General features: G+C 37.9%; 1 protein-coding gene across 9 annotated transcripts in view; it reads left to right on the top strand.

Moving 5' to 3' along the window:
- The window catches only part of PLD1 (phospholipase D1), a 173219-nt gene that overhangs the window by 140095 nt on the left and 20174 nt on the right, over nt 1–12950 (top strand). For all 9 annotated transcript variants that reach the window (XM_032484383.1, XM_032484397.1, XM_032484396.1 and 6 more), the window contains 2 exons: nt 3092–3205; nt 5540–5589. In XM_032484383.1, coding sequence (XP_032340274.1) covers nt 3092–3205; nt 5540–5589 — 164 coding nt within the window. The remainder of the gene's footprint in view (nt 1–3091; nt 3206–5539; nt 5590–12950) is intronic.

Raw genomic sequence — 12950 nt, forward strand, 5'->3', positions numbered from 1 at the left:
ATTTTGAAGTAGTGAAAAATTAGAAACAAATGCCCACCAATAGAGAGCTAGTTTAACTGTTATGGTGTGGATGTGGAATACTGTGTCACTGTTGATAAAAAAAAAAAAAAGCGGGCAACTCTCTATGTGCAGATATCAAAGGATTTCCAGGCTGTACTGATGAATTATAAAAAATAATGTTCAAAAGAGTTCAGGTCTTTTACGTATGAGCTACCCGTTCTCCTTGCATCGCCCTGCAATAAATCTTTCTCTGCTCAAAAATAATAATAATAATAATAACAACAACAACAACAACATTCAGTAAGGTGTTTATAGTATTCTAACATTTGTGTAGAAGGAAGGAATACATATACATGCTTATAAATTCATCGACTATTTCTGAAAGAAGGTAATATGAGTTGCCCTTAGGGAGGGGAAACGAAGGCTGGGAACAAAGGGATGAAAATGAAGTTTTTTTCATCATATAATCTTCTACCTCTGAAGGTTTGTACTATGAGCATATATTATCCATTACAGAATGTAATTTATTTAGTGGTTCCTCAAAAGCTAAACATAGAATAACCATATGATCCAGCAATGCCATTCCTGGGTAAATACCCGAAAAAAAAAAAAACTGAGGACGGGGCTGAGAGACTATATGCCCACATTTACTGCAGCATTATTCACAACAGCCAAGAGGTGGAAACATCACAAGTGCCTGCCCACAGATGACTGGACGAACAGACCATAGTCTGTACGTATAATGGAATATTATTCAGCCGTAAGAAGGAAGGAGATTCTGGCACAGGCTACATACAGCATGAATGAATCTTGAGGATGTTACAATAAGTGAAATAAGCCAAACACAAAAGGACAAATATAGTTTGATTCCACTTAGATGAACTATCTAGACCAGGCAAATTCCTAGAAACAGAATGTAGATTAGCAGTAACCAGAGGTCGCAGGGAGGGGAAATGGGAAGTCACTGCTTAATTATCAGAGTTTCTGTTTGGACTCATGAAAAAGTTTTGAAAATAGAGATCATGATGGTTGCACAACATGTGAAGGTAATTTGTAACACTGAATGGTACACTTAAAGATTGTTGAAAGATTGCAGATTTTATGTTACATATATTTTACCGCAATAAAAAAAATCAAAGAAAATGTAGTCTAATTTGAAGAGAAATGTCCTATTTAACCTCTTGTCTACCAGAGGTTTCCAGAAACATTCTTCCAACCTGACCCCATCCTCCCAAAGCAAATAGTGCCAGGTGCATACTGTGTGCGGGGGTCCTCTGTTGGGCACTGCCCAAAATAGAAAGATATGTGCACGAATGCCCTGTGCTTCAAAAGGGCTTATCGCATAGCCTTGCCAGCAGGTGTGCCTGTCACTAGTGTGTAAAGCGAAAAGGGTGCCGGGGGAGTGCAGAGGCAGGAACAAACCGATTTAGACTGGCTCATTCAGGACAGCTTGACCGGGGAAGAGGGATCCTGCGAAGCAGAGAGGGGCCCTCAGGGCTCAGAGGGTGGATGAGTTAGGTTGGCTGACCTGCCTTACTGGGGTGCACGTCTGTGCACCGGGCGGTGGTCTCCGGTCACTGCAGTATGGGTCTGCAAGGATCAGACTGAAGGGGATTCTGCACAGGCAGTCGAGGCCAGATGGTGTCAGTTCTTAAACGTAGAATTTATTTGGACTTCTCAGTACTGGTGGGGAAATAGCTTAGGTATTCTTTCTGTTCTTCTTCCCACTGTCCTGTTTGCCATCTAGGAATGTGAGCCTCTTTCCCTTATCTGACAGAAAAGGGTTTACACTAAAAAAAACCCTTTTTTTTCCAACTCAAACTCTGTTTGCCATCTAGTGATTAATCCATGCCATTACAGCACCCTAGTTCAGAGTCCTCGTTTCTCATACTGCAGTTAAGCTCACAGGCTTCCAGACTCCTGCTGTTGGCTGTTGGCTTCTGCCTGGAACTGCACTTCCCCTGTGTCCTGATACAGCACGTTGGCATCAGATACCTCAGTAATGAAATCTGACCCCTCTGACTAGTAATAATATTTGACTGAAAGAACAATGTAATTGTTTGGAAGAAAATGCACTTTAGAAATGAAGTGTCATAGAAAGTTTAAGTAGGTTCTGATTTGAAAATGACCCCATAGCAGCCTCTTCGTGTGGGTGTAGACTTCTCAGATAAGCGGGCGAGAGTCTGACAGCAGTGGGTACCGCAGCCATATCCGGACTTTCTCTTCTTCCTGTGTGTCTTCTAGAGATAAGGACATTAACAGCCCAGCCTCCAAAGAGGCAATACTTATTTGAAAATTATTCTCCAAATTTCTGACTTTCTGAATGCAGATCAAAGTAAGAAGCTGCACCTTCTTCTTCTGTTTGTTACATCATTGAGTAGCAAAGGCCGTTCAAAGGCTTTTCTTTTAAAGGTTGTCGCTAATCATTTGGGAGAGTGGGCCAAGAAATACTGTGTTATATGTGCAGGAGATTTAAAACTCAACATGAGTCACTCAGAATTCCTGAAGGGCCCAGGGTAACATTTTGCATCTGAACCAGAGTTTTCAGGGATGAATCAGTTTCTAAACAATGATAATTTCTGCACTGGAAAATGTCCTGGGTCCCCTGTGTCTTTTTGCCCCTGAGATCTGGGCTGTGGGAACTCATTTACTCAGTAATTATTAACCAAATGCCTACTATTTGCTGAACTCTGAGCTAAGTACTGTGGCTATAACTTGTTATATATAAAACTGTTAAGATAACACTTTTTTAAAACTTTGTTATAACTGCTCCATTTTCCATGAGACCCAAGCAAGGCTTTCTTACAATGGATTTGTCCTTGGAAGGATTATGCTGCAGAGAGATAGTGGTTACACTTCTCCCTTTACTGCCAAGTTCAGCTTATTTTTCAGGTTGCTATGAACTGTTAGTCTGGATTACAGCTTCTGGCCTCCAATCCAGCAGCACCCTCTTCCCCTCAAAGCCTGGAATGTGATAGAATGTATTGTAGGAAGCCATTCACTCAGTCTCTAACGCCATGTGAACTGCTTGGCTGCCGTTTTTCACTGTGTCCTTTTTTTTGGTGAAACTCTCTGCATCTGACTTTTGCAGGGAAGGCCAGAGATACCGGGTGTACGTTGTGATACCACTTCTGCCAGGTTTTGAAGGAGACATTTCAACTGGTGGAGGAAATGCTCTGCAGGCGATAATGCACTTCAACTACAGGTGCCAAAGTTCTAAGATCACCTGTTTTCAGCTTTCAATCAGTCATGTATGTAAGCTGGTGAGAGGAATGGAAATGCGTCTCCTACATCTATCCAGTGAAGTGTTGAGCAGATGGACAGTTTTCTTCATTTTACTTTTGAATCTTGGCCTATTTATTAATTGATAAAATTCAAATAGAGCCTAAAATCATAAATGGTATGCCTAACACATGGCAAATGTGAAAGAACTAAAATATTAGTCTCTCTTGTATACTCATTGCCTGTCATATGTATTTATGTAGAGAGAGAAAGTGCTTGTCTTCATTTATAAAATATATATACCCAATATATATGACTATAAAAAGACTAATATTTTAGTTCTTTTATATATATTTTTATATATATTATAAATGGAGACAAGGACTTCACCATCAATATATAGATATGAATCCTTTATGTATAAATTCATTTTTAAAGATAATTTAAAAATTACCTTGAAGCCACCAAATAGTTACTGAGCTTTGCTTCCTCTCTGCAGCATGTAGATAAAAGGAAGAAAATTAAATGCTTAAAATGGCACGGCTTGCATGTGTTGGTTTATGATTGTTTTAGGCAGCAATCCTTCAGCAAGGCTGGTAATAACAGTCCCTGCTACTAAGTGAAGCATGAAGGTTCTTTCCTGGCTCCTGGAATTTTAATTCTGTTTTCACAACCACCTCTCGGTTAAAATTTTAGGGAAAGTGGTAAGTCCCATTCTCAATATTCTGAAAAGCAGAGTTTCCATATTCACAGAGAAAGGCACATGAGGCTTCAGACTTGGAGAGTGGAGGATCATGAAGGGGGTTGAGAGCAGGTGGGCAGGTGCAGAGAGGTGGGGTAGAAAGTGATGGGAAGGCACCCCTGACGTTCTCTCTGGGCCACTTAGCCGTGAAGAGGAAGGGGATGGATACGGCGTGAATCCAGCTCCTAGTGACAAGCTCTGTGACCTGAGATACAGATGAGCCCTACTCAGGACCACAGCCTTCATTAAGTCGGAGCAAGGACTAACACCTGGATATCTTCTTGTAATAGCCTGTTTTTCAGAACTACCTATACTTTCATACCTCCGTAATCAAACCCTCTTGTGGGAAGGGACAGATGAGATCTTACCCAGAACCCCCAGTGTGTAAAATAGATAAGCATGCAGGGCCTTGGTCAAATTGGGGATGGGGGCTTAGAAGCCCTCCTGCCTGGGGCCCCCTCCCTAGAGGCACCTCCGCAGGATCTGAGGGTCCTCCAGGCACAGTTTGAATGCACCATAGTGGTGGAAATCTTTTTTTTTTTTTTTAATCCTCTTGTTTCTTTCTGACTTTTTAAGTAAAGATATTTTGTTTCTTCTTGGGTAATTTTGCCTCATTACAGTATGGGGGAACTTTGTGCTTTGGTCTTTAAACTTGGATTGAAGATTTGCCCATTTCTAATATTATCTGATTTATAACATGACAAACAAACCTTTTCAAGTATTTAAGGCACTGACATAATGTTTAATTGGATTTTATCCACTTCATTTGCCATCCTAATATTATTTTTGGAATACTGTCAATTGTAATTCTTTTCTATGACTATTTTCTTGGGTTTGAACCAGTTAAATGAAATAACATGCTTGGCTCTTGCTCAGCATCCAAAACTATAACCTTTTATTATGCAAAAACATCTCTATTTGCTGGCATCATCTTTAATAATATCCGAATTTCCCAGGCATAACTGTATTTTTAATTACTTCCATAGAGCAAGCAGATGGAGCTTAGAACTTTTTGTTTTATGAGTCTTTATAATTCGTCAACTACTGTCAGAGTCTTGAGAGACAAAATCCTTAGTAGAGTCGGTCATCTGAGACATATTTTTCACTTTTAAGAGGTTGGCTGACCTTACAGAGACAGCTCAGATAGTATGGTTTCTTTAATTCCAAAAGTACGCTTTTAAGTTTGCCCTTTTCACCTCTGAAAGCAATGTGATTCTGTAAGTATTCTTATCTTTTGTGGCGTTCTAAATTTATCTTTGCAGTTGCCGAATTTCCTAAGAAGGAGAGCTCATTCAGAAGCCATCTTTTAAAAATAACATCTCTTTCTGAAATCTAACATCAGTCTTACAACTTTTCAACTTGCCCACTTCAAAACAACTACCTTGTCCTATCAGTAACATCACAAACGTGATATTCTTGGGGTTTTTTTGTTTTTAAAAATACCTATGTGGCATCTTCTTGTAGAAGCACTTGTTCTATTTTTACTTGGATTAAGACTATACCCCACAGATACTGCAATTGGGACTGGTTCCTTTGAAACCTCCGTAATTATTTATTTCCTTTACATATGTTCAGAACCATGTGCAGAGGAGAAAATTCCATCCTTGGACAGTTAAGAACAGAGCGTAAGTAATTGCTTTTCTTTTCCTCCATGGTTGATTTTGGTGACATATCAGTAATTATTAATGTTTCTGCAGTGTGATTATAGAACTCTTCACAAAAGGTAGCCCACAAAATGCTTAACAGAAATAAACTAATTATTCTCAATAAATTGCGCAAGTATATATTTAAATGAAGACACTATGGCGTGAGATGCATAGGTGTTAAAAATGAGAGTGTTTTTACAACTTACTTTTATAATTTATTTCTATTTATTTGTAATATTTGTTTTGATAAGAAGTGGGATTTGTAAGGCACTTCAAAATGAACCCCCACGTATCTTCTCCTGCGATCCTTCACCACGTCCTGGAAGTAAGCAGGACAGGCGTCCTCCCTGCACTAAAGATGAGGACACGGTCAACATGTATTCATGTGGCCTCCTATAAATGTAGAAGCCCCAGGGTTCTCACACACTGTCGTATTTAGGGAAGAAAACTGATCATGTAGCCATTTTGCCACCATAACACTTGATTAAATCTTTGAGGGTATTATACTGGAAGTAAAAAATAAGAAAAAAACCCAGTAATACTTTCTGCAATTCTTCATATTTTCAAAGGCACTTTCTCAGATATCTTCTTAATTCATCCTTCGGCATAGTTCTTAGCTACATTACATTGTAACTATGGGTTTATTGACCTATATCTCTGTGAACGTACTCTAAGTTTACCACATAGTAGGTGCCCAATAATTTTCTATACCCTGAACGGTAGATACAGAAGTTTCCACAAGACTAAGCTGGAGAAAGAACCCAAGTTGTCTGACCTCCAATTCAGATATGGTCCAGATTGTGAAAATTTGAAGACCACATTAAAAGACTAGATTTTTATCCAGAAAAAGACAGTTAAGATGATGGAAGCCTCTGATCCCTGGATTGGAGTCATCAAAATGGTGTTTATGTGAGGATTCACTTACTGTTGGTAAGCAGAGTAGAGGGGGACTGGTGGCGGGTGAGAGATCATGGCACATTGGTAGCGGAAAAAAGGTCATGTATGAATAAAACTGGGAAGGAACATTTGAGGGGGTGTGGGAGCAGCAGAGTAAGAGAAATGTCAGATAATCCTAAGCATTTCAACCCAAGTGACTCGGAGAATGGGGCTGCCACAGAGGATTCTGAAAAAGTCAGGAGGAGCCATTGCAGTCACAGGATGCCGTGTGGTGTGGTGGTCACGGATGCTGTAAACCTCCACTGAGTTTTTTTGAAAATTTTATTTTACACTAGTAGCCTCCTAAATGGGGTGCACTGGATGATGTATCAGAATGTGGAGAGAAAAAAATTAGTTCTTCCGTGTATGTATATTTTTCCTTAAAAATAAAGAATTAGGACATCGGCAGGAAAGGCATAGAAAATATCCTCCAAAATCCGCTTCTACATAAAAGCAACAAAACCTTAACAGAAGGTGCCCAAAATTAACTTCTCCAGAATTCTGGAAATTAACGAAAGGCTTGTAACAATAGGAGTGTTTATTCAAGAAAGACAGCATAATCTTGGTCAAAGTAGCAAGCCTTTTTATCTGCCATATACCCATCCCCTTCAGAAAGAAATTTGGCCATAAGACATCTACATCACCAAGAATAAATACTTTCAAAAGTTGTATCTAATTGTATCCAGGACAGAGAAGGTTTTCCAGAGCATTATCCCGACCTTTATTTCCTGATGGCTTAAAATGAAGCTGATAGTGAGTGAATACGGCTCTAAAAGATTTATTGATAAAAACAAAATCAGCAAAGTCATTCAGTAATGATGGTGGCTAGTAAAAATGCAAAGGTGGGGTTATAGGAGAATAAAAAGCCAGAACAAACTTATTATTTAGTTTCTCAACTGTAAAATTGTCCTGAGCTTATTAGAAAGCATTTCCTTTGGCTCTGAACCCTTTTCCTGCCTTTGCCTATTCAGGGGAGAAATTGGATTTTAACACGAGAAGTAATTTCAGTGTTAAGCCCTCTTACGAAAGGATTTCCAAGTACCCTGGGAACAAGTCAAAATCAGGCATCTCAGTGGGGAAAATGTTCATACTCTAAACGTGGAAGAACAGATTAATTACATACTGCCCCCTTTTGAGATACTATGTTGTATTGTTGGTTTTGTTTTTATAAATGTGTAGTGGGTTTTAAATATATGAACTAACTGATCTCTAATTGGATAGAGAACTATATAGTTCTCTACTGTTTCAATTCTTTAGAAATAACAAAAACGCTGCTATGAACATGTTGAAGTTCCTGAAAAGAAAACCAGCTGCGATTAGGATATAATTTTCTGATACTCCAGTCTTCGGGGCTTTCGTGTTTAATTTAAAGCATTTCTTTATCATTTTTATAATTTTTGAGAATTATGGCCTGTTAGCAGCCAATTTTGTGTAATTTAACACAAAGTCCAGAGGTATTCAATCAGGGTTAGAAATGTACGTCCAGGAAGTGCTCCTTTAAGTCACAAAAGCCTGTGACAGCTCTGCAAGTCCTGTCACCACATTTCCTTATAAACAGCGAGTCTGTCATATGGAAGTTCTCATCTTTCAAGGCATATGTGTACCACCGCTCACGACAGATATGTCCTAGGGACCTATATAAGCCTCCAGCTTCTCAAATGCCCCATGACATGTAATCTGGAACCCTTACGATACTCCTCTGTCTACTGCTTCTTATTAATAGCTGCACATGCTCCTGACTTTCTCATATTTTCTTCAAAGGCAGGTGTTTCAGTATAGCCTCATGCCACAAGTTATCACCAACTTTGTATTCATTACTTGTTGAGCCAGTAAGTACAGTCAGCCCTCTGTATCTGCAGATTCCACATCCACACATTCAACCCACCACAGACCGAAAATCTTTGAAAAGAAAAAAGAATTCCAGGAAGTTCTGAAAGACAGAACTTGAACTTGCCAGAGCAGACAACTGTTTTCATAGCATTTACACTGCACTTACAACTATTTGTGTAGATTTGCACTGCTTTAGGGATTATAAGCAATCCAGAGACGATTTAAAGTGTGGGGGAGGATGTGCCTAGATCATATGCAAAGATTACACCATTTTTATATAAGGGACATGAGCATCAGTGGATTTTGTTATCTGATGGGGTCCTGAAATCAGTACCCCGGGGACACTGAGGGACGGCTGTACTGGCCGAAGAAGTTTCTGAATTTTCTTCTCTCCAGAGTGTGCAGTGGGTCCATTCACCTCATAGATGGGCACCTACAGTGCACTTTACAGGCCACAGTCATCCTAAATTTTCTCTTTTCTGGCTTGGAACCCTTATCTTTCCTTTGGCCCCTGTTTCTGGTACTAACCCTTAGCTTTCTTCTTAAAGGCATTTTTCATAAAGAAATGTTTTTTATTGCTTCATAAGAGTAATTTTGTAGCAAGGGTGAAGGGCACTAGGTACCGGCTGTGGGCTGTGAGGCTCGCCTGCTAACTGATGTGTTGCTGAGTCTCTCCAGACCTGCTGTGGGATGCCCCAAATCTGTGCCCTAGGAAATGACAGATTATTACATTTTAAGTCTTCAGGCTGCTAACAGCCAGTCAGTAGCATTAACCTTTTAAAAATATATTTTTAAATAATTTCAGACTTATGGAAGAATTTCCCGAACTGCCATGTACCCTTCATCCTGATTTCCCAACTGTTAACATTTTACCTTCTTTGCAATCTTTTTTTTTTTTTTTTTGCAAAACTTTCATGATCTTGATATTTTTTAAGAGGTACAGTTATTTTGTAAAAAAGCCCTCAATCTGGGTGTATCTGTTGTTTCCTCATAGTTAGACTCAGGTTATGCATTTTCAGCAGGAATATCTCAGAAGTGATGTGTTTTCAAGCACCATGTCAGGAGGAACACGATGTTGATTTGCCCTATTACTTGTTATATTAACTTTGATCCCTTAAGGAAGGTGGTATCTGCCAGGTTTCTCCACTATCAAATTACCATTTTCCCCTTTGTAATTAAATATTTTGTGGGAAAACACTTTGAGTCTATACAGTAAATATCCTGCTTCTTATCAAACATTCACCCCTGGTTTTAGGATATGTTACTGATTCTTCCCACATCAATTATTACTACTACGATTCAATTATTATTCCTGTGATAGTTGCCAAACATTGATGTTTTAGTTCCATCCCTTCTTCTATGTTTATTACTTTCTTCTAAATTTCTTAACTGGAATTCTACTGTAAGACAGTTTTCCTTCTTCTCCACGTATGTGTTTATTCCTGTATGGACCTCTGGATTCTTATGTTGTTCAGTGGGTTATAATTTTGATGTTCAGTGAGGGCCTTTTTAAGCTTGCTCCCATGTGCTTTTGACGTGTCCTCATCAGCTTTTCTTTCTTACAAGCACAGCAAGAACCTGACTCATCTCATACATTCCCAGAACTAGCCCTGGAATCAATCGTTTCTCCAAGGAACTGAGGTTCTTTTAGTGGAAAATGGCATTTACAAACCAAATTCTGGGTACAAGATATGATCATTACTACTGGGATATCACTGTTTGGGCCTTTTGCGTGCACATTGTCTATCCGTCTGTCTATCTTCCATACCTATCCATCCATCCATCTTCATACTGATACCTACATTTCCAGTCCCACACCACAGGATTCCTTCTTACTCTCTTTCTATTTTTATGACTTCTTTCTCTCACAGTGAGAAATCTGGCTTCTGTTACCTATTTTATATATATAATATGTATATATATTCCCTCAATCTTATAATACATAGAAAATAATTTCAGAATTGCTAGCCCATGCTACTATGAAAAATAAATCTCACTAGAATTCAGTATTTAGTTTACAGTTCTTTTTGTCTTTAGCCTACCCTCATGGTATATACTCAAAAGTCAGTGTTCAAAATTTACTTGGATTTTGTTATTAATATGAAATACAGATAGGTTCATTTGCATCGGTCTGTATTTCTTTTTAGGCTTTTTTCTATCTTTTTTGATTTTTTGAGTGTGTGCAGTAAACTTCCAATAGTCAGAACTATACAAAAGCCATACTTAGGTAAGTGTCACTGCCCTAAACAGCCTTTCAGTTTCTTCCCCACCCATCTTTTCCACCCTGTCCCACTGGTAACCAATTTTGTCAGTTTCTAAATTATTCTCGCTGTGTTTCTTTTTGTACAAATGAGCAGATATATATATATTTTCCTATTTCTCCCAGTCTCTTTCGTAAAAACAGCATACCACATATTCTCTTGTGCATTTGCTTTTTTTCATGTAACATTTTGTCCTGGAAATCACTCCATATCAGTTCATAGAGATCTTCATTCCTTTGCACAGTCTTCCATGTATAGATTTGCTGTAGTTAATTCAGTCATTCTCCTCTGTATGGGCATTTAGGTTGTTTTCAGTATTTTTCAATTGTAATTATGCCATGAATAACTTTGTGCATATGTGTTGATATTTGTTGGAAGTGTATATTTAGGATAAATTTCTAGACTGGGAGTGCTTTGTCAGTAGGTAAATACATAGGTAGTTTTGTTAGATATTGCCAAACTACCTCCCAACCGAAAAACAGTTTGCACCAATTTGCATTCTTACCACCGATGAAAGAGAGTGCTTGCTCCAAGCACTCTCTTTTTGGACAATCTCATTGATTAAAAAATGGTTTCTCAGTATAGTCTTAGTTTGCATTTCTCTTATTAGGATTGAGGATAAATATCTTTTCAAACTGGTTTTTTTGGTGTGTGTGAATTGTCTGTTCATGTCTTTTGCCCATTTTTCTGTCTAGATTTTGATCTTTTTCTCAATTCAGTTATTGACTTCTTTATATGTTAGGACTCTCAGCTTTTTATCTATAACATATACTGCAAATACTTTCTCCCTCTTTGTCATTTGTCTTTTGTTTTTGCTTGTGATGTTTTGTGTCATGCAAATATGGTTTTTAAAAATTTGGCCAACATTAGTGATCTTTTCTTTTGTTGCCTCTAGATAGTTACAAGCCTTCCCTACACTCAGGTTACCAGGAATTAACCCTGTTTTCTTCTAACACTTGTATGGCTTCATATGATTACAGTTTATCTCTGATTTATTTGGAGTTTAGTCTTATGATTGCTGGGAGGAATGTATGTAATTTTTATCTTTTTTCAAATGGCTATGTAATTTTGCTAGCCCCTTTTATTTAAAAGTCCTAGTCCTAGTCATTTGAGAGGCCACCTTTATCATATGCAAAATTTCCATACTTATTTGGGTCTGTTTCTGGACTTGCTATTCCATTCACTGATTTGGCTCTCTATGTACCAGTTCTGCACTGTTTTATACAGACTTTACAGTATATGCTAGTATCAGATAGGGCTAATGCCCCCTCATAACCTTTCTTTTCCAATTTTTTTCGTATTCATTCTTAGATGTTTATTTTTCCATATGAACTGTAATGTTAGGTTTTCTAGTTCCATAAAAACTTGTTGGTGTTTCTACTGAGATTACATTAAATATATAAAATAACACTGGGAGAGTTGGCATCTTTTTAATGAATTGCCCTATCCCAGAACAAAGGATGTCTTTTTATTTGTTGAAGTCTATTCTTGTGTCTTTTGATAGCCTTTTAAATTTTTCTTCATAATGCTTTTGCACATTTATTGATGTTATTCTTTAAGTGTTTTATCTTCTTTGTTGCCATTGTAAATGAGATTTTGTGATTATATCCTCTAAATGGTTATTGTTTGTACATGAAGGCTATTAATTTCTATATGCTAATTTCTATCCTGTCACCATACTTAATTCTCCTATTGTTTGAGACAGGTTTATCTGTCATTCCCTGAGTATACTATCATATAATCTGCAAGTGGAAGTGGTTTTACTTCTTATGTGATTTTTCTTGTCTAAATGCATTGACTGATACTTCCAAGGAGATGTTAAATAGTATTGAAGATATTATAGACACACATATATACATATACATTATACATATATAATACATGTATTATGTATTTTTAGCATATTAAAGTATTCATCATTTCCTGCTTTCTTCATTGTATTTATCAGGGATAGTTGCTGAATTGTGTCAAAAGCTTTTCAGCATCTATTGAGATATCCCTTATGATATTTCTCCCTAGATCAATCAATATTGTGTTTCATATTAATAGATTTTCTTCATATTGAGCAAACTTGGACCCCTGGAGTGTGTGCAAGGACTCACATGGTCATGATGCATTATTTTCTGAATGTGTACCACTGATCTTAAATCTGTAAATACCAAGGCTCAATGACAGTGTCACTCAAAGAATGATATCCCCTAAGGCACTTATTGAATTACAGATTTCTACTGAATCGGAATCTGTGGGAAGTGTCCCCAGATTCTGCTTCTGACAGGTCCTCACAGAGGCAATTCTTACGCATTCTGAGAACCA

The sequence above is a fragment of the Camelus ferus genome, chromosome 1, assembly GCF_009834535.1.
Source record: "Camelus ferus isolate YT-003-E chromosome 1, BCGSAC_Cfer_1.0, whole genome shotgun sequence".
NCBI classification, from domain to species: domain Eukaryota; kingdom Metazoa; phylum Chordata; class Mammalia; order Artiodactyla; family Camelidae; genus Camelus; species Camelus ferus.